This window comes from Vulpes lagopus, chromosome 19, assembly GCF_018345385.1.
Source record: "Vulpes lagopus strain Blue_001 chromosome 19, ASM1834538v1, whole genome shotgun sequence".
Taxonomy (NCBI): Eukaryota; Metazoa; Chordata; class Mammalia; order Carnivora; family Canidae; genus Vulpes; species Vulpes lagopus.
In genome coordinates this window covers 1766406-1791435 of record NC_054842.1, presented here as the reverse complement: position 1 = coordinate 1791435, position 25030 = coordinate 1766406, and the positions used below count along the sequence as shown (strand labels likewise).

The following is a 25030-nucleotide window of genomic DNA, read 5'->3' as shown; positions in this document are numbered from 1 at the left end:
TAGGGTGACTACTGGATCATAGAGTAGTTCTATTTTTAACTTTTTAAAGAACCTCCAAAAAATTTTGGAAGAATGTGCATCCTCACCAACAGTGCATGAGGAGTACCCCTTTCCCCATATCATCGCCACACTTGTTCCTTGTGTTTTGATTTTAGCTATTCTGACAGGTGTGAGGTGGTATCTCATAGTTTTGATTTGTATTTCCCTGATGATGAGTGTTTTTTTTTCATGTGTCAGCCACCTAGATGTCTTCTTTAGAAAAATGTCTATTCATGTGGTCTGCCATTTTTAAATTGGAATATCTGGTTTTTTGAGTGTTGAGTTTTATAAGTTCTTTATATTTTGAATACTAACCTTTTATCTGATATGTGATTTGCAGATATCTTCTCCCATTCCATAGGCTGCATTTTAGTTTTGTTGACCGTTTCCTTCACTCTGCAGAAGCTGTTTATTTGGATGTAATCCCAGTAGTTTATTTTTGCATATATTTCCATGCCTCAGGAGACCTATCTAGAAAGAAGTTACTATAGCCAATGTCAGAAACATTACTGCTTGTGCTCTCCTCTAGGACTTTTGTGGCTTCAGGTTTCACATTTAGGTCTTAATCCATTTTGAGTAAAATTTTGTGTATGGTGAAAGAAAGTGGTCCAGTTTCATTCTTTTGCATGTAGCTGTCCAGTTTTCCCAATGCCGTTTGTTAAAGAGACTTTTTCCCATTGGATATTCTTTCCTGCTTTGTGGGAAATTAATTGACCATATAGTTGTGGGTTTATTTCTGGGTTTTCTATTCTGTCCCATTGATCTACGTGTCTATTTTTGTACCAATACTATAGTGTTTTGATTACTACAGCTTTGTAATATAACTTGGAGTCTTGAATTGTGATATTTCCAGCTTTTTTTTAAGATTTTATTTATTTATTCATAGAGACACACACAGAGAGAGGCAGAGGCACAGGCTCCATGCAGGAAGCATGACGCAGGACTCTATCCTGGGTCTCCAGGATCACGCCCTGGGCTGAAGGTGGCGCCAAACTGCTGAGCCACCTGGTCGCCTTATTTCCAGCTATTCTTTTTCAAAGTTACTTTGGCTATTCAAGGTCTTTTGTGATTCCATACAAATTTTAGGGTTGGTATTTTCTTATTAAAAAATGCTGTTGGTATTTTGATAGGGATCGACAGATTGCTTTGGGCAATATAGACATTTTTAATAGTATTTGTTCTTCCGATCCGTGACCATGGAATGTCTCCATTTCTTTGTCATCTTCAGTTTTTTTTCATCAGTGTTTTATAGTTTTCAGATACAGGTCTTTTACTTCTTTGGTTGGGTTTATTCCTAGGGGTCTTATTTTTTTTTTTTTGGTGTAATTATGAATGGGATGATTCCTTAATGTCTCTTTCTGCTGCTTCATTATTAATGTATAGAAATGCAACAGATTTCTGAATGTTGGTTTTGTATCCTTCAACTTTCCTGAATTCATTTATCAGTTCTAGCAGTTTTTGGTAGAATCTTTTAGGGTTTCCATATATAGTATCATGTTATCTACAAATAATGAAAGTTTTACCTCTTCCTTGCCAATTAAGATATCTTTCATTTCTTTTTCTTGACTTTTTTAAAAAAGATTTTATTTATTCATTTATTTATTTGAGAGAGAGAGAGTGCGAGAGAGTGAGTGAGCATGCACAGAAGGGAGAACCAGATTCCCTGCTGAGCAGGAAGCCTGATGTGGGCCTCCATCTCAGGACCCTGGGCTTGTGATCTGAGCCAAAGGCGGATGCTTAACCGATTGAGCCACTCAGGTGCCCTTTCTTGTCTGATTTCTATGGCTAGGAATTCTAGTGCTATGTTGAATGACACTGGTAAGAGTGGACATCCCTATCTTGGTCCTGACCTTAGGGAAAAAGCTCTCAGTTTTCCTCATTGAGGATGATGCTAGCTGTGGGTTTTTCATCTATGGCCTTTATTATGTTGGGGTATGTTCCCTGTAAACCTACTTTGTTGAGGGTTTTTAATCATGAATGGGTGTTGCAATTTGTCAAATGCTTTTTCTGTATCTATTAAAATGATCATGTGGGGGATGCCTGGGTGGCTCAGCTGTTCAGTGCCTGCCTTCAGCTCAGGGCATGATCCTGGAGTCCCAGGATTGAGTCCCACATCGGGCTCCCTACATGGAACCTGCTTCTCCCTCTGCCTATGTCTCTGCGTCTCTCTCTTTCTCTCTCTCTCTCATGAATAAATAAATAAAATCTTTTAAAAAATTAAAATAAAATGATCATGTGGTTCTTATCCTTTCTTATATTAATGCAATGTGTTACGTAGATTGGTTTGCAAATTTTGAACCACCTTGCAACCCAGAAATAAATCCCACTTGATTGTGGTGAATGATTTTTTACTGTATTATTGGGTTCAGTTTGCTAGTATTTTGTTGAGGATTTTTGCATTTGTGTTCATCAGAGAAACAGGCCTATAGTTCTCTTTTTTGGTGGCGTCTTTATCTGGTTTTGGTATCAAGGTAATACTGGCCTCATAGAATGAATTTAGAAATTTTCCTTCCTTTTTTACTTTCTGGAATAGTTTGAGGAGAATGGGTATTAACTCTTCTTCAAATGTTTGGTAGAATTTACCTGTGAAGCCATCTGGTTCTGGACTTTTGTTTGTTGGGAGATTTTTGATTACTAACTCAGTTTCTTTGCTGGTTATCAGTCTGTTCAAATTTTCTGTTGCTTCCTGTTTCAGTTTTGGTAGTTTATATGTTTCTAGGAATTTATCCATTTCTTCTGGGCTGTCCAATTTGTTAGCATAGAGTTTTTCATAACATTCTTTCATTTTTTTTTTTTCATAACATTCTTTCATAATTGTATTGTCATCTCTCCTCTCATTTGTGATTTTATGTATTTGGGTCCTTTCTCTTTTCTTTTTGATTAGTCTAGCCAGGAGCTTATCAAATTTATTAATTTTTCAAAGAACCAGCTCCTGGTTTCACTGATCTGTTCTACTGGTTTTTTGTTTGTTTAGTTTCTACATAATTTATTTTTGTTCTAATCTTGATTATTTCCTTCCTTCTATTGGTTTTAGGTTTTGTTTGTTCTTTTTCTAGTTCTTTTAGCTATAAGGTTAGATTTTGTATTTGAGGTTTTCTTGTTTCTTGAGGTGGGCCTGTATTGCCATAATTTTCCTTCTTTACTGTATCCCAAAGACTTTGGATCCTCTACTGGTAACACTTCATAAAACTGCAGTGTAATATCTGTATTAGTTCACTAGAGCTGACATAACAAAATACCACAATCTGAGTGGCCTACACAACAGAAATTTATTTTCTTACAGTTCTTGGGGTTAGAGGTATAAGGTCAAGGGTTGGCAGGTTAATTTCTTGAGCCTGTCTTTAGATGGCCATCTTCCTGTGTCCTCACATGGCCTTCCCTCTTACACATCTGTGTTTTTTTTATTTTTACAAGTCTGTGTTCTAATCTCTTCTTAATTGGACACTATCATGTTAGATTAGAGCCCACTCATAGGACGTCATTTTCTATTAATCACCTATTTAAAGACCCTGTGTCTAAATAAAGTCATATTCTGAGATAATGGGAGTGCGAACTTCAATATATGACTTGGGTGGACAGGAATCAGCCTATAACACATATCATAACCAAGCTATTGATGTTGACACAACATTATGTTGAGTGTCCTTCAGAATGGCCACTGTGTTTGTCTCCTCAGTGCCGTAACAAAACGTGGTTGGCTGGGGGACTTAACAGGAATGCATTGTGTTGCAGTTCTGGAGGCCAGAGGCCAGGACTAGGTGCTGGCTGGCTCTCCCATCTTCCTGACTCGCAGACAGCTCCTTGCTTGCTGCGTCCTCACCTGACCCTTCCCCCGGGGCCACACAGAGGGAGAGATGGTGCTCTGCTTCTCAGAAGGTTACAGTCCTGTCAGGTTAGGGCCCTCCCCAGGGAAGCTCACTGAACCCTCATTAGCTCCTGAAAGCCTCATCTCCAAACACAGCCCTACTGGAGGCTTAGGGCTTCAGCATAGGAATTTGGAGGGGTCACAGTTCAGTCCAGAGCAATTCCTTAGTCCCACCTGCTAGAGGCCTGAGGGGATTTTCTCTGATGTTAAGGGCAAGCACCTGGTGTGTCTCAGGAACGTTGGGGGCTCCCCTGAGACCATCACTTGCTAACCCATCAGCCGGCCAGCCGGGTACAGCTCTGGCCTTCATCCTTAGGGGGCACGCCCCACCCTCCTCACCCCCCCCCCCCCAGTTCAGGCTCTGGCCCCTGCTCCCAGTGGGCTTTGAACCAGTTTCCAGGGTGTGGGTTTGCCCTGTGACAGCAGTTCTCTGATGAATTCTAGAGAGAGGCTAACTTCAGCTTTACCTGGCCTTTTTCTTAATGGGGAGACCAGAGGCCAGAACTAGTATTATGTTTCTGACTCGGGTTCTGTATGCTCACCGTTAGGATGCAGAGATACAGTGGGTGTTCGTCTCTCCTGTCCTGCCACCTTACCAAATGCAGGCCCCGTTCTCGGGGTGGGCCGTGTTGGGGGCACCTGCCATGTCTGGCTTCTCAGCCCCGCGCTGGCCCCAAGGGGAGTCCCGCGGCTCTTCTCTCCCGGTGCCGCCTCTGTCACACAGGCCCCAGAGGGATTCTGCTGCGGGGACCATCTGGCCTGGCTCTGGGTGTCTGCCTCTGTGGAGAGTGCATGCTGGTCTTGCTTGGACCTTCTCCCTCATGAGGGTCCTTCCTGGGCTGATTGAAGATGAAAAGTTCAGACTGCGTTTGCCTGCAGACCAACTTCCTGTGAAACGACCCATCAGGGGCTTTCCTGGGTCATCCCTTTTCCTTTTGGGCTGATTTCTAGGACACACTTGTAAGGCATTCTAGGTATCCATTTGTTTTCTTTCTCTCCGCTTTTTAATATAAAAAGCTTTACACACATAGAAAAGTTGACATAACCCACACTCGTCAGCCATCATACTACAACCTTAGTTAGATCGTTGGTATTAATACTGTACGTACTTTGGTTAGTTTATGCCTGTCTTTGTAGCTCCCTGTACTGTGTGTCTGTGTGTGTTTTCAAGCCCATTTGAAAGTAAGTGACAGATAAGTGAGACTGTGCTTCTAAATAGTTCACCAGCATCTTCTACCTAACCACAGTGCTACCGTAACACCTAAGAAACTTAATTATCTGACACTATCCAGTATTCCAACCATATTTACATCCCTCTATTCAGAAATGTCTTATATGGTAAATTTTTTGGAACTACGATACAGTTGAGGGTGGCTCATTGAGCTATCGATGCTCTTCTGGTGACAGGAAACAGCCACTCTGTTGCCCTCACAGAACCTCACAGGTCAGGGGTTCAGATAGGGTATGGGGACAGGTGGCCCGCCTCTGCTCCATGTCACTGGGGCTGGGAAGATTGGCAGCTGGTGACCCAGAGGCTGGGGCTGAGGTCCTCTGGGGGCTTCTCCCCTTGGGGCTTGGCTCCTGGACGGAGTGTCCCAAGGGGGCACAGGAGGACCACATGGCAGGCACAAGGCTTCTGCTCTCAGAATCCATTCTGTGCCACCCTTGCTCGGATCCCGCGAGGACAGGCAGAGACATCGGCTCCTCCGGGTGAGTGAGTGCCCAGGAAGGCGATATGGGATGAGAGATCCATCAAGGCCATCTTTGGAAGATATGGCCTACCTGCCTCCATGTGTCTCCAGTCTTTACAACCTGGAAGCCCTGATCCACCCCACAAGGCTGTGTCTTTGGAGAGACCTGGCCATCCCACATTCTGGATCTGTCCAACTGTTTCTGGATACTGTTGTTCAGTCTGCTCTTCTTTTCCTTATGCTGCTTATCAGCTGGACCCTGGGCCTTGAGGCCTGCTCAGATTCACAGGTGGCCCAGTAGCACAGACATCCATTTGTTTTAACATGTGACCAGATGACTGCTAGCATCTCATTTTGTCTTCTGCACTAAAACCCAGATGAGTACAAGTTAGAATTAAGAAGGTGATGGACACAGACACGGAGAGACAGAGGGCACTCCACACCCTCGGTGGGATACCTAAGGGGCATACGGTGGCGCCTGAGCCGAAGCACAGGGAATAGCAGTCCGGCCCCAGATGAGGAACTGCTGGTGGGGGGAGGTGGGGTGGGGCTGTGTCTGTCAAGATGTTCAGTGTCCTACGAGACGAAGCCTGCGGAAGCATCCCAGGTTTAAGGAGGCTAAGAGCCTGCCAGATTGAGGCACTGCCTGAGGGGCAGAAGGGGTGCTCCAGGGGTCATGCCTGGGCTGGTTGACAAAACTGGGATGCGGGTGGCATGGTGTCCTGAAGCCAGACCTACATGACAGTCATGTGAGAACACTCACCTCCTTAGGAAACACATAGTGCAGGGCCATGGCTCAGAAAAGCGCCTTGTGTCTGTGTGTGTGTACACACGTGCATGCACATGCACCTGCTGAGTGCATCCCCACAAAGCATGCGGGGAACTGCTGCAGCTGGGGCACCTGGGTGCGGGTGCACAGGTGTTCTCTGTAACAGCCCTGCACCTGGTGTATAAGTCTAAAATTCTTTCCAAACAAAGACGAAATATTAAGATACACAAGAAAATGGACTGAAGGGAAGTTCCATTTCTGGCTCTGAATAACATCAAGGAGAACAAGGTGAACATGTATCAAAACTGAGAATCCACAATAAAGTGTAATAAACACAAGAGAGTTCCATCCCAGACTCGATGGCTGTGAACTTACGATGTGTTAAAAACACCTCTTTACCCTCATTGCTGGGATTTTAAGGACAGGACGAGGGGACAATCTGTTCACGGAGAGAGAAGGAACAATGATCATGAGAAAAACATGTAGACTCACTAAGCACAGATAATCCACATTGAAACACTTTCAGGGTTACATCATCTGCTTCTCAAATCCTCAAAAACATGATAATGAAATGGTGGTTAGCACAGTGCGGGGACAGTGGCGCGTGTGTGCGGTGCTGGTGGCACTGAAAACCAGTTCGGAGGAGGCCAGGCCACAAACACTGAATGTCCCTGGCATTTTCCCGTGAGAGCCTGGGGGGGCCCGTTGGCTTGTCCACCCAGTGGGCATGCCCTGTGTGTCCACCATCTGCCCGCCAGCGCACTCAGAGAAAGCGGAATACACACCTTAATCACCTGCCCGTGCCCCTGGCCGGAAGCTATGTTTATGTGTGTAAGGACAAGATCATAGAAGACTTTGAGAAGCTTCATACACTTCAATTAGGTTTTTTCCTTTAAAAGTTTAAAATAAGGGGATCCCTGGGTGGCGCAGCGGTTTGGCGCCGCCTTTGGCCCAGGGCGCGATCCTGGAGACCCGGGATCGAATCCCATGTCGGGCTCCCAGTGCATGGAGCCTGCTTCTCCCTCTACCTGTGTCTCTGCTTCTCTCTATCTCTCGCTGACTATCACAAACAAATAAAAAAAATAAATAAATAAAATCTTTAAAAAAAAAAAGTTTAAAATAATTGGAAATAACCATGAAAGAAATGAGAAAAATATGAAAGGTCTTCAGAGCAGTGGTTTGTATGTTCATGATGTAACCACCTCTCACGGTCCAGATGGGTCTCATTTCCTTGAGCCAGTGGAGCAAAGTTTCCCATCCTTGGCTGTGGCCATCTAGGGCCAGGTCTGTCCCATGTTGGAGGATGCTGGGCTCCCCCACCACTAGAAGCCAGGAGCCGTGCTCTTCCCCATGGTGAGAACTGGCGCTGCACTGGCTCCACACATAGCCAGATGTTCCTCGAGGAACAAAATTGGCCCTGGTGGGGAGCCACTGGAATGATCTGAATTGAGCTTCCAGTTTAAAAAAATAACTTTGTCACCTGTATTTTAACCCATTTTGCTCCAGAGTCAGAAATGCAAGGATGAAGTATCCCAGCTCAGTCACAAGGTCCTTCAGTTAGGAGAGGAGGCTTCTATCCACCAGGCCCAGGATGAGAAGAACCGTGTCACCATTCAGCTGTTGACACACAGACTGGAGGAGGCCGGGCAGCAGGAGGAGCTACAGGTGAGTCGTCTGAAACATCAGGAGCAGCCTTAAAATGTTTGGAGCTAGACTCATCCGCAGATAAAGAGGAAGATTTAATAAGTATGCACCCTGGAAAATTAGTAGACCAGCTTTTGCAAATCCTCACTATCTAGAGAAACTAGCAGGAAGGAGTTAAGCCCTGATGTGAGGAGAATAGACTGATAGACCTCTCTGGAGGACATTTGGGCAAAATATATATCAAGGGCCTTAAGAATGTCAGTGTACTCTGACTTCATAATTCTGTGTATGAGAATTTTATCTGAGCATCACGGAAGGGCTTTTAGCTGGAGTATTTTCATTGCTATGATATTCAGAATAGCAAAACAATTGGAATCAGCTTGAATCATCAAGAATACTGAATGAGTCAATAAGTTATGGTGCAGTCACTAAAATCATATTTTCAGATAATAATGTCATGGGGAAATGCTTGAGATATAATGAGGAAGACACACTATATGACATTAAGGCAGTCTTACTGTTAGAAATGCATGTGTGGAGAAGGGGCTGAGGTCACAGCACAATGTCAGGTGTAGTCCTCAGGCTGCTGGCATGATGGGTAATTTACATGTTGTAATTTTTGCCTTTCTGCACATTTCTGAAGTTTCTACGTGAAACCTGTATGAGATTAAACATGCTGAGGAGATTTCTTATATTTGTGAAATTGATTTTTTAAAAACAGAGGGAGCAAATCCAAAAACTTGAGCTGGAACTTGAACACATGAATCAGGAACGTCAGAGCCTGAGACTGTCACAGTCACAGCTGGGAGAGACCCTTGAAGAAAGTCAAGACCAGGTGGGTGTGCATGATGGCCGGTGGCTTGGTCTCAGCCAGGAAGAAATTCAACGCCGTTGAGCACTGACAGCACATTGCCAGGACTGGTCTGGCCCAGAGAGGTTATTGGGCTGGCCTGAGGTTGCACAGCTGGGCATGGAAGTCGAGCGTCGTACCGGGTTGGTCAAGCTATCCAGAGGCAGAGCAGTGCTCTTGGGTGTGCCACCTGTAGAACAGAAGAGCAACGGAGAGCAGCAGGTGGCCTCTGAGGAGAGGGCCATGGCAGATCCAAGGACCCAGGGTGCGGTGGTCCCATGGTGAGCAGGCGTGGTGCCCGTTACTCTCACATGGGCCGCTGTGTGCACAGAAGCCCTGAACTTGCACACACATGTGGCTGTGGAGCTCTTGCCTTCTGCCGGCTCCCCTTTCCCAGCATGTATGCACCCAGTGGGCCAGGTTCTCAGGGCTCACGGAGGAGGAGGTGGAGGGCTTGTAGTCTGACATGAGTGGGGTGGGCCATTCAAGGACCTTGGGGTGCCCTGAGAGCGTGAGGTGCAGGGACACAGGACAGGGGTGCTGGTCCTTCCTGGGGAAGCAGGAGGTGAGAATGGCAGGTGCTTGACAGCGGGAGGTGCCCTCAGGGCCCAGTGTGGATTCAGATGGGGGGCTCGGGGCTGGCGGCTACAGAAAGGGAAGGGGGGGCGTGGGAGAAGTCTCCAAGCCTGGTGTGGGAGGGGCCCCTAGCCTGAGGCCCAGGACCATCCTTCCTTGAGTGTGGCACCTGTCTACCTCCCCCATCTGAGCCTCTTCACAGGCTCCCCAACTGGCCCCCCATGCCCCGAGCCTTATGAGGTGCTTCTGCGGGCTCGGATGGGCTCAGCCTTCCCGCTGCAAATAAGCATTCTCCCAGGGATGCTTGAGCATCTGGAGTGCCCCTCCTCTGTTTTTAAGTCTGGAAGGAACCTTGAGAAATTGCCTGGACCAGTTTGAGCTCTCTGAGGCTAGGAGGCAGCCACTGTCAACGGTGGGAGACCCCAAGCCAGGAGTCCTTTGTGACTTAGAAGAGGACCTCCCCCCACCGCACTGATGAAAGTTCACCTGGGGAAGTAAAAAGAGCCTACAGGGAACTTAAGGAGCCTCTGGACAGGCCGTGGTAAGGGGTTGCAGAACAACGTGGGGCAGCCAGGGCTGTCCTGCATCCCTGGGGTGGTTTTGAGGAGAAGGGTCCAGAGACAGAGCAGGTTAGACAGCTATCAGCAGGGGAGTGAGTTGGAGAAGATACTGGCTCAGGGGAGGGTGTGGGGAGCAGGGTGCTGTGCATTTCACACACCCCTGGGGGTCCCCATGTTGGTTCTGAGCTGCAGCGTATCATCAAGCCACCCCCAAACTGGGCAGCTCGTAGCACTGCTTATCCTTCTCCTTCAGGGCTGTGGGCTCACTGGCTGTCTTCACCTGGTGGCTCGGGTTGCTGTTGCAGTCCAGGGGGGTTGGGGCGGGTGTCACCTGAAGGCACAGCTGGGTCAGGTCGCAGAGCCTGTCCTTCATGTTGGCTGGTGCATGGGGGCCCAGTGGTGCTGTCAGCAGGAGCCTCACGGTGGCAGGGGGCACTCGGAGCACAGCACTAAAGCTCTGACAGGACAGGCCACCAGATGTCCCTAGAGGAACAGCTGCCAGGCTCACAGCATTACAGAGCATCACCCACCCACCCCCGCCCCGCCCCGTGTTCTTTTGGTCCAGCTTGGATTCAGGGGGAGAGCAAAGAGCCTCTCTATGGGGAGAGGACATGGTCCTCACCCGTCCACGGCAGGGGGGGGCTCACAGCCCTCACCTGTCCACTGGGGGGGGGGGTGGGGAGCACAGCCCTCACCTGTCCACGGGGGAGGTGAGGGTCTCAGCTTTACTAATAACAAAACACCTGTTTCACGTCCGTGCCTCTAAAGAGTCTTCAGTGTCTGTGGATGAAGACTGGGCGTCTCTGAGAGTGTGTCCTGGTCGTCTGACCTTATAGGTCATCACATGGCACTTTCCCAGAAGAGCCTGGGAGTGGTTCTGGAGACTGTGTGCGGTGTGCCGCTCTGGGATGACCCCTGTCCTCGGAATAGCCACACAGTACGGTGATGACATGGTCCCTGAGACGGCCCCTTGGGGACACGGGGACACAGTGAGCTGAGGCCTGTGAGCTTGCTCTTGCCCCTGAGTGGCCAGAGCTGGTACCCTCCCCATCCCTCTGACCCTTGCCTTGGGTGTGACTCTTGACAGAGTTAAGACTGCCATCTGTGGGGCCACAGGGGTGTGTGAGGGCTGACATGGCCAGGGAGCGTGCCAAGGAAGTCCTGTGTGTTCTAGGGGAAGCCTCCAGAACCAAAGAGATTTAAGTGGTGTTCTGTAGAAGGACTGGCTGAATTGTGTACGGTTCAGTAAAAATGGTCCCACATGGCACCACTGCAGGGAAGCCTTCTGCCCCGTGGCTGGAGGGCTGGGTGCTGGGGTCCCTCCGGCCTCCACCGCGTCCTGGTTGCCCCCTGTGGCCCTGGCCCTGTCTCAGGAGTGTGAGCTCTCTGCCCCAGGGACAGTCACCATGCATGACTGCGTGAGTGGCAGTGGTTAAATGGACCCAGCCAGCAGAGCGCTATCCTCCTGGGCCGTGGAGGCAGAGCATCACCTCTCAGGGCGCCTGTGCAGAGGCACTGGGCCAGCGGGGCAGGGACCTGTGCGTGCTCTCCGGCTGTTAGCTGCGGTGAGCGTAGAGTGTCACCTGCCTGCTGTGTCGCCACGGCGGCATGATCTTGGGCTTCTCCCCAGCGCAGCTGCACGCAGCCCACCTGAGGCCAAGGTGGCGTGGTGTCCGCACCCCGGGAGGCTGCGCAGTTGCAGGAGCAGGTGCAGCAGCTGGGGCCTCGGGACCGTGTGGCTGGCCCGCAGCGGCTGCTGCAAGAGGAGTGGCAGGTAGCTCCGTGGCTCCATAAGGAGTGTGTCCTGCAGGAGGAGAGGGGGAGGCGGATGGGTGGGGACCAGGCCCTGAGGCCCTTCTCCCGGGCATGGGGTAATGAGGTAGGGCATCTGGCCACTCAGCCAGGAGCTGCCTCCCAGCTCCCAGAGGTCGGGTCGTACAGCTACCAGGGGTTCCCGATTCCAGTCTGAACAGTGTGGGATGGATGAGGGAGGAGCGGCAAGCCCTTTGGGGAGGGTGTCACCCACCCACCTGGACAACGATGAGCCAGTTGACCCGAAGGGCGTCTCCAGCAGGGGCTGCGCGTGCCTGTGGAGGCCACGTGGCTAATGGTTAGGGACCACACGCTCCCTCTGCTGACAGTGCCAGAGATGTGATGATGTAGAGGCCTAGATTAAAGCTGTGGGCGAGGTCCTATGTCGCCCTGGGGGAGTGCAGGCCCCATCTGCCAATTCTCCCGATTTCAAAGGAAAGCCAGAAACTAAGTTTTTACGTGAACACTTCCAGTTTACAAATGATGCATCTAATTTAAAGAGAATCTTAAACCATTTTGCAGAATGGAAAAAAACCTACCCACAGGCACACACGAGGACTGCAGAAGTTGTTTATTGGGTGCACACAGGTCTGGGGTATGGAGATACAGAAATGAACACATTTGGCAGAAGCCGGTGCCCTCCTGAGCCTACATTCCAGTGGTGGTAGGCAGACAAATGAAAACGAGTCATGAGGATAGCCTGTCAGATGGTGGTGAGGACGCCTCGCAGTTTTTAATGGTGGGCCAGAGAAGGCCTCACCAATGTGTTCCTTGAGCCAAGACCTGAGGAGTTGAGGGAGTGAGCCATCCACTTACCTGGGGAGAGTGCTTGAGAGGTGGAAGGAGCAGCATGTGCAAAGGCCCTGAGATGGGTTTGTACTTGGCATGTTTAAGGATAGTGAGGATGAGGGGGAGGCAGGAGGAGGTGGTGGGACAAGAGGCCACTGAAGAGTCACACACACCAGGCCCTGCTCTAGGCATCTAGAGACCTAGAAACAGTCACTGCCTTAAAGGGGAGCAGGACCGTGCGGCTCAGGTCAAGGACCACAGTTGGGATCCAGGCCTCACCACCTCCCAGCTGAGCAAGCCTGACCAGCTCCTCAGCCACTCTCTGCTTCAGTTTCCTCATCTGTAAATGGTGGGTGCCAGTGGTCCCCACCTCGGAGCATTCGTGTGAGGCATCAGCGAGTTAGCACATCTGAAGTGCTTGAATAGCCTGGCCTGGCATGCGTGCACTGTACGTCGGGGTGTCAGACTGAGAAAGTGCCCCCTGAAATGTCACAGTGCAGTTCCTGAGGAAGCATCAGGCAGGAGGGTACAGAGGTCAGAGCCTGAGGTTGGGGCTGGGGGCCCTCCATGGGGAAGAAATGGAGCCAGCCTTGAAAGGCAGGTAAGATTCGATGGTTGTGAAGCACACATTCTCTGGAAGAATAATCTTCCAGCATTGTGCAAAAATGTTAGGAGATAAGACCAGCCATGATAGAATATTGACAAAACGGGGAAATTTAACCAGAAATCCTTTAGAAGTACGCAGGAACACATTTGGGGAAACACACTTTGGAGCCATTGATTAAGTTCCCAGAAAAGCAGGGGTGCCTGGGTGACCCAGTGGGTTGAGCATTGGCCTGCGGCTCAGGTCACGATTGCAGGGTCCTGGGATCAAGCTCCCTGTCCCTGTCACTCCCTCCCCGCACTTTCTTGCTGTTTCTCTCTCAAATAAATAAATTCAAATTAGAAAGAAATTGCCAGGAAAGCAGTCTGCTGATTCCCCTTGAACTACAGAGTACGGTCAGCCCTGTGGCTTGTGGCAGGACATTCTTTGTTTCTCTTTCCAAATGAAGGGTTATCCCCAGTCCCTCCCAGATTTGTACATTTTAGGTAATTTCCATTCTGAAGTAAGCAAGCCTGAGATGATTCTTTCTGGAATGTAAACTGTTGATCTGTAACCTCTTTTGGCAGGAGGAACGTGAAAAGGAGCTTAAAGACACCAAAGAGCACCTAGAAGAGGTGGGAATAGTTCTGAAGAATGTGGAAATGCTCCTACAAGAAAAAGTGGCCCAGCTGAAAGAGCAGGTCAGTGGTAGACATCTGTCACTGCCACGTGCACTCGACTTTTTCCTTTTGTGGTTGTTCAAGGAGCTCTTCTGGGGCGAGATTGTCCTCACAGAACACAGGGAACACTGACTACAACCTGCAGCTCCATCTAAACTCTGAGAATCTGAAAATACAGATTTTTTTTTTTAGAAAATTAACAGTTAAAAGCAACAGAAAAATTGATTTTGTTAAATACACACCCTATGCTATATTTGCACATTGTGTTTATTTTGTTTTGGGGATTCTTTAGGGTACATTTAAGAGGCCTTCACACAGTCTCCTGTCATTCATTCAGTCACTGGGCAGATACTGGCCGAGCGCCTGTTATATATCACAGCATTTATTTTCCCAGGAAGATTGACATTCTGGAGATGGAGACAGACCGTAGCAAGATGAAGGACCTCAGGTGGTGAGAAATGCTCACCCTGAAGGAGAGGAGATAGATGGTGGTGGATGGGAAGTGGTGGGGGTGGTCAGGGACCGCCCTCTTCAGATGAGGTGGGAGCAGACACCAGGAACAGCCATGGAGGGTCTGGCTGAGGCCAGGTTCGCTTTTTGGGAGGGATGAGTGCTGCTTGGGTGTGTCTGTCCCATCCCGTGTGGGGCTGAACGCCTCAGCACCTCCAGTTGATGGGACGGCCATAAAAAGGCACTGTGTCTCCATGTGTATTGGGGGACATGCCGGAAGCTCAGAGGAGGGCATCCCGGCAGAGGAGTGGTGCAGGCACATGTCCTCGGGTGGGGCCCCAAGTGCAGTACTCAGGCAGGGGCTGCGGAGTTGCAACTCCTGTGAACTGGCTGGCAGACAGACTCCTTCCAGGTCAGGAGTTTGCTTTTATTTTTTCATTTCATTTCATTTCATTTCATTTCATTTCATTTATTATTTCATTTCATTTCATTTCATTATTTCATTTCATTTCATTATTTCATTTCATTTCATTTATTTCATTTCATTTATTTCATTTCATTTTTCATTTCATTTTTCATTTCATTTCATTTCATTATTTTATTTTATTTTATTTTATTATTTATTTATTTATTTTTTGCTTTTATTTTAGTTGCAGTTAGAAGTAGTCCTTTAAGCAAGAGCATGATATGTATGATCTGTGTTCTTAAATGAACCACTCTAGGGGACAAAGGGCACATGTGGGCTGCTATAGGGAGCAGAGACCAAACAAGGAGGCCTTAGCTGTTGTGCTCCAGAAAGATTACAATCTCCTTGGGCTGCAAAAAACCAGCAGCTGAGCAGCCAGCGCGATGGTGCCGGTTAGGGGAGGAAGGCTGCAGACAAGCAGGAGCACACAAGAGGCTCAGCTGAACACCAGCTGCTGAACACCAGCTGCTCCAGCAGCATTCTCCTCAGACCTGGAAGGAATCAAGTGTGCAAATCTGTAGAAATATGTTTATTACAGTAATCAAGTGTGTTAGAGGGCTCCTGAGCTGAGCTCAAATAGCATGAAACACCTGTGACCCTCTTGTTCTCAGTGGGAGTCCCCTCCCACTCACTGACCATCTTCCTGGCTTTGCAGCTCCCTCCCCACCGTCCACTGACTTCTCTGGTGGCCCTGGCCCGGTGTCCCAGACTCTCAGTGCCCCCAGATTTGTACATTTTAGCTGACCCTGACCCTGACCCTACAGTCATTCTCTGGCCGGCCCCTCGCTGTGCTTCCTCTTGCCTGCAGCCTCCATCCTGCTTGGTCCTTTGGCTCCTGCACACCTGGCCCTGTGCGGTCCAGGCCCATCCACAGCCCTACGCCAGGCCCAGTGCTCCCAGAGCTAGCCGGCGTCATAGTGGAGGGAGCCAGCCACCTGTGCCTGTGTGTGTGCCCCCGGGCCCAGGCCCTCCCCTCAGGGGCCCTCACTGCCCCCTGAACCTCAAGCTTAAGGGGCCTGGCCCTGCCTCTGCCCCCTTACAGAAGTACCCGGAACGGCTTGTCTGCACACCCTCACCGCCTTCCCATACGCCCACCCATGCCATTGGCTCAGGTCCAAGCCATGGAGGCTGTGGTAGATGTGTCCCCCACCGTGTCCCCAGAGGGTCTGTCATTTCAGCCTTAGGAAGGGATGTGAACCCCGCACCACAGTCCCACCTTCCTCTTCTGTGCTCTGTTCTCAGTGCAGGCGTGACAGCAGTGCTTTCCCAGCGTGACTGAGGGGCTGGCTCCTCTACCCTCCAGCCCTCCCACAGCTCACAGGGACAAGGCAGAGGGGCCTCCAAGGCTCTCGTCCCCTTCCCTTGGTGCCCAGCCAGCGTGGCGGCTCTGACTTCCTGTCAGTGGCCTCCGGCACCATGCCCCCAGCCACAGGCCTCTGGACATTCCCGCCCCCCAGCCTGGCCAGCCTCTTTGCCTGGACAGCCTCAGCACTCCTCCCTGCTTTACTCAGATCTCTGTTCACATATCAAGAGAGAAGCCTTCCCTCTTCACCCCAACAAGAGTAGGGACTCCCTCCTCTGCCCTCTGTCCCCTCCCAGTGGAACCAGTAACCAGAGTTAATAGGACTGCTAAGCGTGTAGCTGTAACTTTTCACCCAGACCTCTTTTGTTCTAGTGTAAACAACCTGACCCCTCTCCTTGGGGGAGGCAGGTCTGGGTCTTACCCTCTCATCTCCCATCTCCCCCTCCCTCCCCATTTAGCTTGCTCTCCTTTCTTGCCACGCACTCCCTCAGTGATTATCTTTGCTGCACATCAAATAGGCAGACTCAGACCCGGTTACACAGTCCTCCTAGCACTTGTCTCGCCTCAACACCCATATTTGTTTCTGGTCTGTCTGCCTCCGTCTCCTGCAGGCAGGGCCACCTCGAGGCGCTGGCATTACTTGTTGAATGAATACATGCAGTATTGACTTCCCAAGGCCCTTGTATCTTGAGCAAAGGCTCATAACTAAAGCGGCCTTGTATCCGCATCACTGTGGCTGTCATGTCTGTGGGGACTGGTCTCCTCATTCAGGGCTTTGAGGGTGGATGCGGTGCCGCTGTGCATCCCGGGTCACTCGGTGGGCCTGCTGAGCACACTGAGATGAATCAGAATGACATGTCTTACGTTTTGACATTATGCTAGATAGTCCTTTTTAAGGTTGGTGATTTTGGTTTATTTATATCTTCATTTCATGGTAAAATCAACTCTTACACAGTTGAGTTCAATGTTCTCTACCACATAGTTCGTCAGATTCTCCATTTCCTCTTTCATGCCAGGGTAACAAATTGTCATTACACCCAGTGTTTGTCTCGGATGTGTAACAACCTGATGCTGGTCTGAGCACAGGTGGAAGCGGGGGAGGGAGGGAGGCTCCCATGCAGTGTTTCTGCAGTAGATTCACGGGAAAGTCTGGTTCTTTCCTTTCTAGTTTGAAAAGAACACAAAATCGGATTTGCTGCTCAAGGAGCTCTATGTGGAAAATGCTCACCTGACAAAGGCACTTCAGGTCTCTGAAGAGAAGCTACGAGGTGCTGAGAAGAAAAACCGCATCCTGGAAGAAAAAGTTAGAGCTCTCAACAGACTTGTCAGTATGCTTGCTTCAGCTTCCCTCTCTGTGTGACGGTTGCTTGCTTTCCGGGAGCTCATTTCGAAAGAACATCTTTTAAAATTAAGCCACCGTGGTGCCATAATTTTCTAATGTTCATTGGCTGTGTACTGGACATAGGAGGTTTCTGAGTCTTTGTTCACCTCATACACATTGAGACATGTCTGTTGTGCCAGATGCTCAGGAAATAGTCGTGCTGGAAAAGTCTACATTTTTATTAGTGGTCCTGGGTAATTTCTGTAGGTAAAGTTCCCAGTTTTGCTACCAGTGGGTGAAACCCATTATGGAAGGGCAAAAAGAAAATGGTAAAATCAGCGTTAATGTTGTACTCCTGACCTTAGCTACAGAGAGTAAAATGGAAAATCAGTGCTCTGGACAGTGTCATCCTTTCACCATTACTGCTTTGGCTTTAGATCATTAGCATTCTCTATCTGGGTTGGTACAGACCTTCTAAAAGGACTACTCGCTGTGACTGTCAACCCTGCTCCACCACAGGAGGATGTTTAGAGAGTGCTTACTGTAGGTCTGTGGACTCAGGGACGATTATATGTATTGCAAATGCAATCTTTTCCTCAATGAAATGTCATCACACTGGAAATTGTACTATATGTAAAGAAAAAAACTATAGTTTTATATCCAAAATATATATATAAGTTATGGTCATTTGGTTTATGAGAATAAACTACTGTACTATGAAGAGTCACTATATTAACAAAAACTTTTCTATTAAAATTGTTTTACCTTCTGAGTTTTTTTAATTAAATCTTTCAAATAGAAAAATAGTTTTATAAAAACACTCCTGTGCCTATAAATTAGATGTATTAAAATAAAAAAAAATTAATGTATTAAAATCTTTCTGCTACATTATAGCTAGAGGTGCAGACCCTGTTGCGTTTGTTGCTCTCAACCTCCTCCCCCTTCCTGGAGGCAGCCACTCCCCTTCTGTCTGTACATTTATTATATGTGCTCGTATGAGAAGAACCTTAAAGCACCATGGAAAGACACAGAAGACTGGAATAGGGTACCTGGCTGTTTCAGTTGGTAAAGCATACAACTCTCAATCTAGGGGTTGTGAGTTCAAGCCTCACATTGGGCATGGAACCTACTAAAAAAAAAGACCAGAATAGGTGGGAAGATCAGTTCTTGGATAGGAAGTTGGTTCTTCTAAACTAACTGGTTGATGTAACATAGCCCCAATAAAATAAAAGTGGGTATCCCCTGCCCCAATCAACCCCTTGTCCAGTTGGACAGTTCTAAAATTTATATGTATAGCTAGATAAATGAATAATAGGGAAAACTGAAAAAAGAAGACCAATGAGTGGGAACTAGTTCTAGTTATTAAACAGTCTCAATAAAGTTTGGGTTACATGGCTGTATACATTTATCAAGGGCACACTTCATTCACTGTGGGCTTCTGGCTGAGACTAGAGCAACAAGGAGACTGGATCTAGTAGTCCTGAACAACACTATCAAACAACTGACATTTATAGAACCCAACAATAGCAGAAGTGCACCAGGATATTTACCAAGATAGATCATATTCTGGGCCTTTAAAAAAGTTGCAAAAAAGTTAAAAGGATTTATTTATTTATTTGTGATAGTCACAGAGAGAGAGAGAGAGAGAGAGAGGCAGAGACACAGGCGGAGGGAGAAGCAGGCTCCATGCACTGGGAGCCTGACGTGGGATTCGATCCCAGGTCTCCAGGACCGCTCCCTGGGCCAAAGGCAGGCGCCAAACCGCTGTGCCACCCAGGGATCCCAGTTAAAAGGATTTAAATCATACAAAGTATATTCTCTGATCACAAAGGAATTAAATTTGGAATTAAGACCAGAATGATTATTCGGGAAATCCCCAAATATTTGGAAACAATAATACAGTTAAATAACCCATGAACCGAATAAGAAATCAGGAGAAATCAGAAAATATTTTGAACTGAGTGAAAATGAAAACACAAAATACCAAATTGTGGGGTGGAGCTAAAGCATTACTTAGGGAAAGATTCATTGGCACTAAATTCTTGTATTAGAAAAAAAGGTCTCAATCAATGACCTCAGCTTCCACCTTAAATAACTAGAAAAAACACGAGTGAAACCCAGAGTAAGCAGAAGGGAAAAAATGAAGACCACAGTAAAAGTCGAGGAATAGAACAGGAAATTGCAGGCTACAAGTTCAGCCTAGCCTGGGGGCCTGTTTTTGTGAATAGTTTGATTGGCACAGCCACACCCATTTGCATATGTACCATCTATGCCTGCTTTTGCGATCAGCATCAGAGACCATGTGGCCTGCAAAGACTAAGATACAGAAAAAGTTTGTTGACTTCTACAATAGAAAACAGGAAAAAAGCCAAGGCCATTGAAGCCAAAGGTTTTTTTTTTTTTTTATAACATTGATAAACCTCTGGCCAGAATGATCAGGATAAAGGAGAAAAAAATTTACCAGTATTAGGAATCAGGTGACATCACTGCAGAATCTACAAGAAGCATAAGGCAATATTATGAATAACATTATGTAAATAGCTTCAACAACTTGGACAAAATGCAGAAGACAAAAATGACCAAAGCTCATCCTGGAGGAATCAATCACTCTAGATCTATAAAAGAAATTGAACCTTCCAAAAAAAGAAACTCCTAGCCTAGATGTTTTAAAAGTGAATTCTACTGAACATTTAAGAAGGAACAAATGCCAAGGCTATACAAACTTCCAAAAAATCGAGTATTTACCAACTCCTTCTATGATAGGGTCTTTGCATGGTCTTTAGACATGACAAGAAAACCACAGACCAATATCCCTCATGAACACAGATGCAAAAATTCTCAATATTTTAGCAAATCAGATCCTACAAAAAAGTATTAGTGCATCATGACCAATTGGGGTTATGCTAGGAATGCACAGTTGGTTTAATACTGGAAAATCAATCAGCCACTGAAATTCACCACACTAACAAAAGACAAATATCTCAGTAGATGCATTGGGGGGATATGACAAAATCCAATTATCTGTTTGATAAAAATGCTCAGGGAACTAGGAATAGGTTTCCTTAACCTGATAATGGACACCTACAAAAAACTCAGCTAATGTTATATTTAACAGTAAAAGATGGAATGCTTTCCTCTTAAGATCAGACACAAGATGTAGACCACCTTTATCTAGTACTCTCCTGGAGGTTCTAACCAGTGCAATCAGACAACAAAGAGAGACAAGTCCTCCAGGGTAGAAAGGAAGGAGTAAAACTATTTACAGAAAACATGACCATAGATGTAGAAAACTTTTTTTTTTTTTAAGATTTTATTTATTTATTCATGAGAGACACAGAGTCAGAGACCTAGGCAGAGGTAGAAACAGGCTCCTCACAGGGAGCCTGATGTGGGACTCAATCCCCCAACTGGGATCATGCCCTGGGCCGAAGACAGACGCTCAACCATTGAGCCACCCGGGCGCCGCAGGGTAGCCTTTCCAATAAATGATGCTAGAAGAGGAGGATGGCCACATCCTTCCACTTTGGTAGCCTTGGGTAGCCTTGGTCAATACCTTGTACCATATACAAAAATGAACTCAAAATGGATCCTAGACCTAAGGGTAAACCTAAAACTATAACACTTCTAGATGAAGGAGAAAATCTTTGTGACCTTGGGCTGGGACAAGATTTTTTTAGATATGACACCAAAAGCATAAGAGGAAAAAATGGATAAATCAGATTTTTATCAAAACTAAAATGTCTGCTCTTCAAAACATACTGTTAAGAAAATGAAAAGACGCCAGAACCAAGATATTTGCAAAGCATACATTAGTTATAAAGGACTTGTATTCAGAATATATAAAGAATGCTCAAAATTCTAAGAAAACACAGATTTTTGTTTTTAAAGGACAAATTTTTAGAAAATTCACCGAGGAAGATAGATTCCAAATAATCACATGTAAAGATGGTCAACATTAGTCATTAGGGAAATGCAAATTAAAACCTCAACGAGATGGCATCAGACACTACACACTATTAGAATGGCTAAAATTAAAAAGACTAACCAATACCAAGTGCTTGGCTAGGGTGTGGAAAAATAATGCATACATTGCTGGTGTGAATACAAAATGGACAACCACCTTGGAAGAATTTAGCAGTTTCTTAAATAAAAATATATTTGGGCGCCTGGGTGGTTCAGCTGGTTAAGCGCCTGCCTTTGGCTCAGGTCATGAGTTCAGGGTCTTGGGACTGAGCCCCTCATCTGGCTCCCTGCTCAGCAGGGAGTTGGCTTCTCCTCCCTCTGCCCCGCCCCTGCTCTCTCTCTCCCTCTCTCAGAGAAATAACAATCTTAAAAAAAAAAAGTTAAATATATTTATATATCTTCTACTCCTAATCATTTGCTGAAAAGAAAATAGATGTCCATTCAAGACTTGTACACAGATGTGCCTGGCATATTTTTTTGTAACAGCCCAAAATGGGAAAAAATGCACTAGCAAGGATGGAATGGGGAAGGGCACAGTTACCATCACTCATTTCTGGTGATAGTACAAATTATTAGAATTCCTATATATTTTGGCAAGGGCAATAAAAATTATAATTATCCTACAGATTAAGCCGTATGTTTAAAATGATATATGTACCAGGTTACTTACATTAGCTTTGTCAGTTAGAGTAGCAAAAGGCTGGGTACAATTCAGTGTCCATCAGTGGAAATTAATTTTTTTTCAAGGTTTATTTATTTTATTCATTTATTCATGAGAGACACAGAGAGAGAGAGAGAGAGAGAGAGAGAGAGAGAGAGAGAGAGAGAGGCAGAGACACAGGCAGAGGGAGGAGCAGGCCCCATGCAGGGAGCTGGACGTGGGACTTGATCCTGGAGACCCAGGATCACGCCCTGGGCCCAAGGCGATGCTAAGCCGCTGAGCCACCCAGGCTGCCCCGGAAATTAATTTTTAAGGAAAATTATTTAACATCCTGTATTAGTTTGCTTAGGGCTGCCGTAACAAAATCACAGACTGGGTGGCTTGAACAGAAATTTATTTTCTTGCAGCTCTGAATGCTGGAACTCAAACATTAATTACAGTGTCAGCAGGAGGTTCTTGTTTTTTTGAGGGCCTCTTGACACCCACCTTTTCTGTGTGTGTTCACATGGTCAACAAAATCAAAATGAAAAATGAGGTTATATAAATATTAGAATGTGGCCAGGTCATCATGATTTGCTGCTCTTTACATGTATCAGCCAAACTTGGTTAAGAAATATAATAGAAAAAAAAGATTGCATTCACATTAGGAACAAAATCTAGAACATAACTAGGAAATTGCTTAGAAGGAAATGGAATTGGACTTTGTGTGTGATCAGTTAACAGTGAACACACTGGGTGGTAGGTTTGCCAGGGAAGGGGGCACTTACTTTCTCACTTCCTACGTTTTCTAACTGCACATATATGTAATATATATAAGCATATATATCATATATAATAAACATATATGTAAGAATAATCATGTTTAGGGGATCCCTGGGGGGCTCAGCGGTTTAGCATGTGCCTTCGGCTCAGGGCATGATCCTAGAGTCCCGGGATCAAGTCCCACGTCGGGCTCCCTGCATGGAGCCTGCTTCTCCCTCTGCCTAGGTCTCTGCCTCTTTCTCTCTGCATCTCTCATGTATAAATAAAATCTTAAAAAAAAAGAAAAGAATAATCATGTTTAATATTCTAACCACAATTCTAAATAGGCAGTTGATATAAATCAATAAAACATCCAAAATTTCATATTTCCAACTCCTATACATTGATTTCAAATAAGGAATATACTTACTATTCTATTTAGGAAATCAAATGTAAGTTTGGGAATGCTGCTGGGCTGGCAACACAGCAATATCCCTCACAGCCGCTTATCCTCACAGTGGACTCTTGTGGACTACAGGGGTCACCTGGCTGCATGTTTCCACATGTCGGGGAGTAGAATGAGGGCAGTGGCTACAGACCCACAGTTAAAATATCAACATCATCCATCCCATTCACTTGGGAAGTTTTTCTTATTGTTTATCTGCAGAGATTTAGATGAAAATCTGATCTGGCCACAAAAAGTATCGAGAAATTCTTTTCAATAATGAAAATAATCTGTAAAGGGAAGCTACAGACCTCAATAGGTATGAAAACATACAACTCCATATCCCAAGTAAAGCCATTCTATAACTTGATTTCTTTATATAATTTTGACCAGATATTTCCCCTATGTAATAATGAAACTGCACATTTAATACATGCCAGTTCCTGGGCTTATCTGGACTTTTACACAGAATGCCTCTTTCAGATTACCATACCGGCTGTGGGCCGTGGAGGGGGCTGGGGAAAGGCCACTGCCCACCAGGCAGGAGCACTCTGCTTCTCCAGCCCCAACTGCCCAGAGGTCACCAGACAACAGAAGGTGCCCCCCACCTTGCCAACCAGCTTCATGTGATTTACAGTGTGAATCTGGGGTGAAAACTGTACAAAGTTCCTGTTTTAGCCCCCATTTCTATTCCCTTCTCCCACATGATGATGCTGGTTCCCACCCCACAAACTTGCAGGCAAGAGCCAGATCAATTTTGTTGGAAATGGGAAAATCCAGTGTCCTTTTCTGCCTTCCCAATTAGCCAGATAATAGATCATTAAACGTTACGTATACTGGGGCAACCCTCTCAGGTCCCCTCCTTTTTCATGAGCTTTGTACTAGGACTTTACTATCACTCAATAAACTTTGCTGCCTACCACTCTAAAAAAAACACATACACTGAAAACTTGGATAGACCATCATCTCCATCTGCCCATGTGATGTGGAAACATCACAGGTATCCCAGGGTATCCCAGAAACCTAGCTTCCGGGTTTGTACAACACACACCACCAGAAACAACACAAGATGCAGAGACCTGCCTTTTCCCTATGCAGCAAGAGATTATTTAAAATTCCAGGACACCTGGGTGGCTCAATGGTTGAGTGTCTGCCTTTGGCTCAGGGCATGATCCTGGAGTTCCGGGATCGAGTCCCACATCGGGCTCCCTGCAGGGAGCCTGCTTCTCCCTCTGCCTGTGTCTCTGCCTCTCTCTGTGTCTCTCATGAATAAATAAAATCTAAAAAAAACAAAAAAAACCAAAAAAACCCCCCAAAACTATATTGATGTTGGCTAATTGAATTTAAAAAAACAACCATATTGTAGGTAGGTTGTTTTTTTTTTTAATAAGCTTTAGAAAAGCTATAGGACTTTTCATCAAAACAAAGAGGTATAGGTTTTCTAAATAAAAGGGACCATCTGAAAGTGGTATTGTTTGAAATGACCACCTAATTTTGATGATTCCAGTATTTATGCAGAAATTTCATGTTTTTTGAAAAGTACCTGAAAATCATACTGGTATATTAATCTTTAAGGTAGAATTTTAAAGCTTGTCACTCATCGGAACTCTTACAAGGCAGAGCCACCGGAATACATACAATTACTCTGCTGTGGTAAACCTCACAAACTTGTATGAGGGAATGTTCTTTATTTTTAAGTCTTATTTCAATTTAATCTCTATACCCACTGTAGGGCTCCAACTCACAACCTTGAGAACAAGAAGTGAGCCCGCCAGGCACCCGGAGGGAATGCTCCCTACAAGGAAGCATAGCTTCCTGCATA

At 46.4% G+C, this 25030-nt stretch overlaps 1 protein-coding gene across 9 annotated transcripts in view; it reads left to right on the top strand.

The window, feature by feature from the left end:
- Nucleotides 1-18170, top strand: part of NINL (ninein like) — a 152012-nt gene extending 133842 nt beyond the window's left edge. For all 9 annotated transcript variants that reach the window (XM_041733987.1, XM_041733988.1, XM_041733986.1 and 6 more), the window contains 4 exons: nucleotides 7871-8029; nucleotides 8730-8843; nucleotides 13766-13879; nucleotides 17246-18170. In XM_041733987.1, the coding sequence (XP_041589921.1) occupies nucleotides 7871-8029; nucleotides 8730-8843; nucleotides 13766-13879; nucleotides 17246-17437 (579 nt within the window). In that variant the 3' untranslated portion in view covers nucleotides 17438-18170. The remainder of the gene's footprint in view (nucleotides 1-7870; nucleotides 8030-8729; nucleotides 8844-13765; nucleotides 13880-17245) is intronic.
- Nucleotides 18171-25030: the final 6860 nt, after the last annotated feature.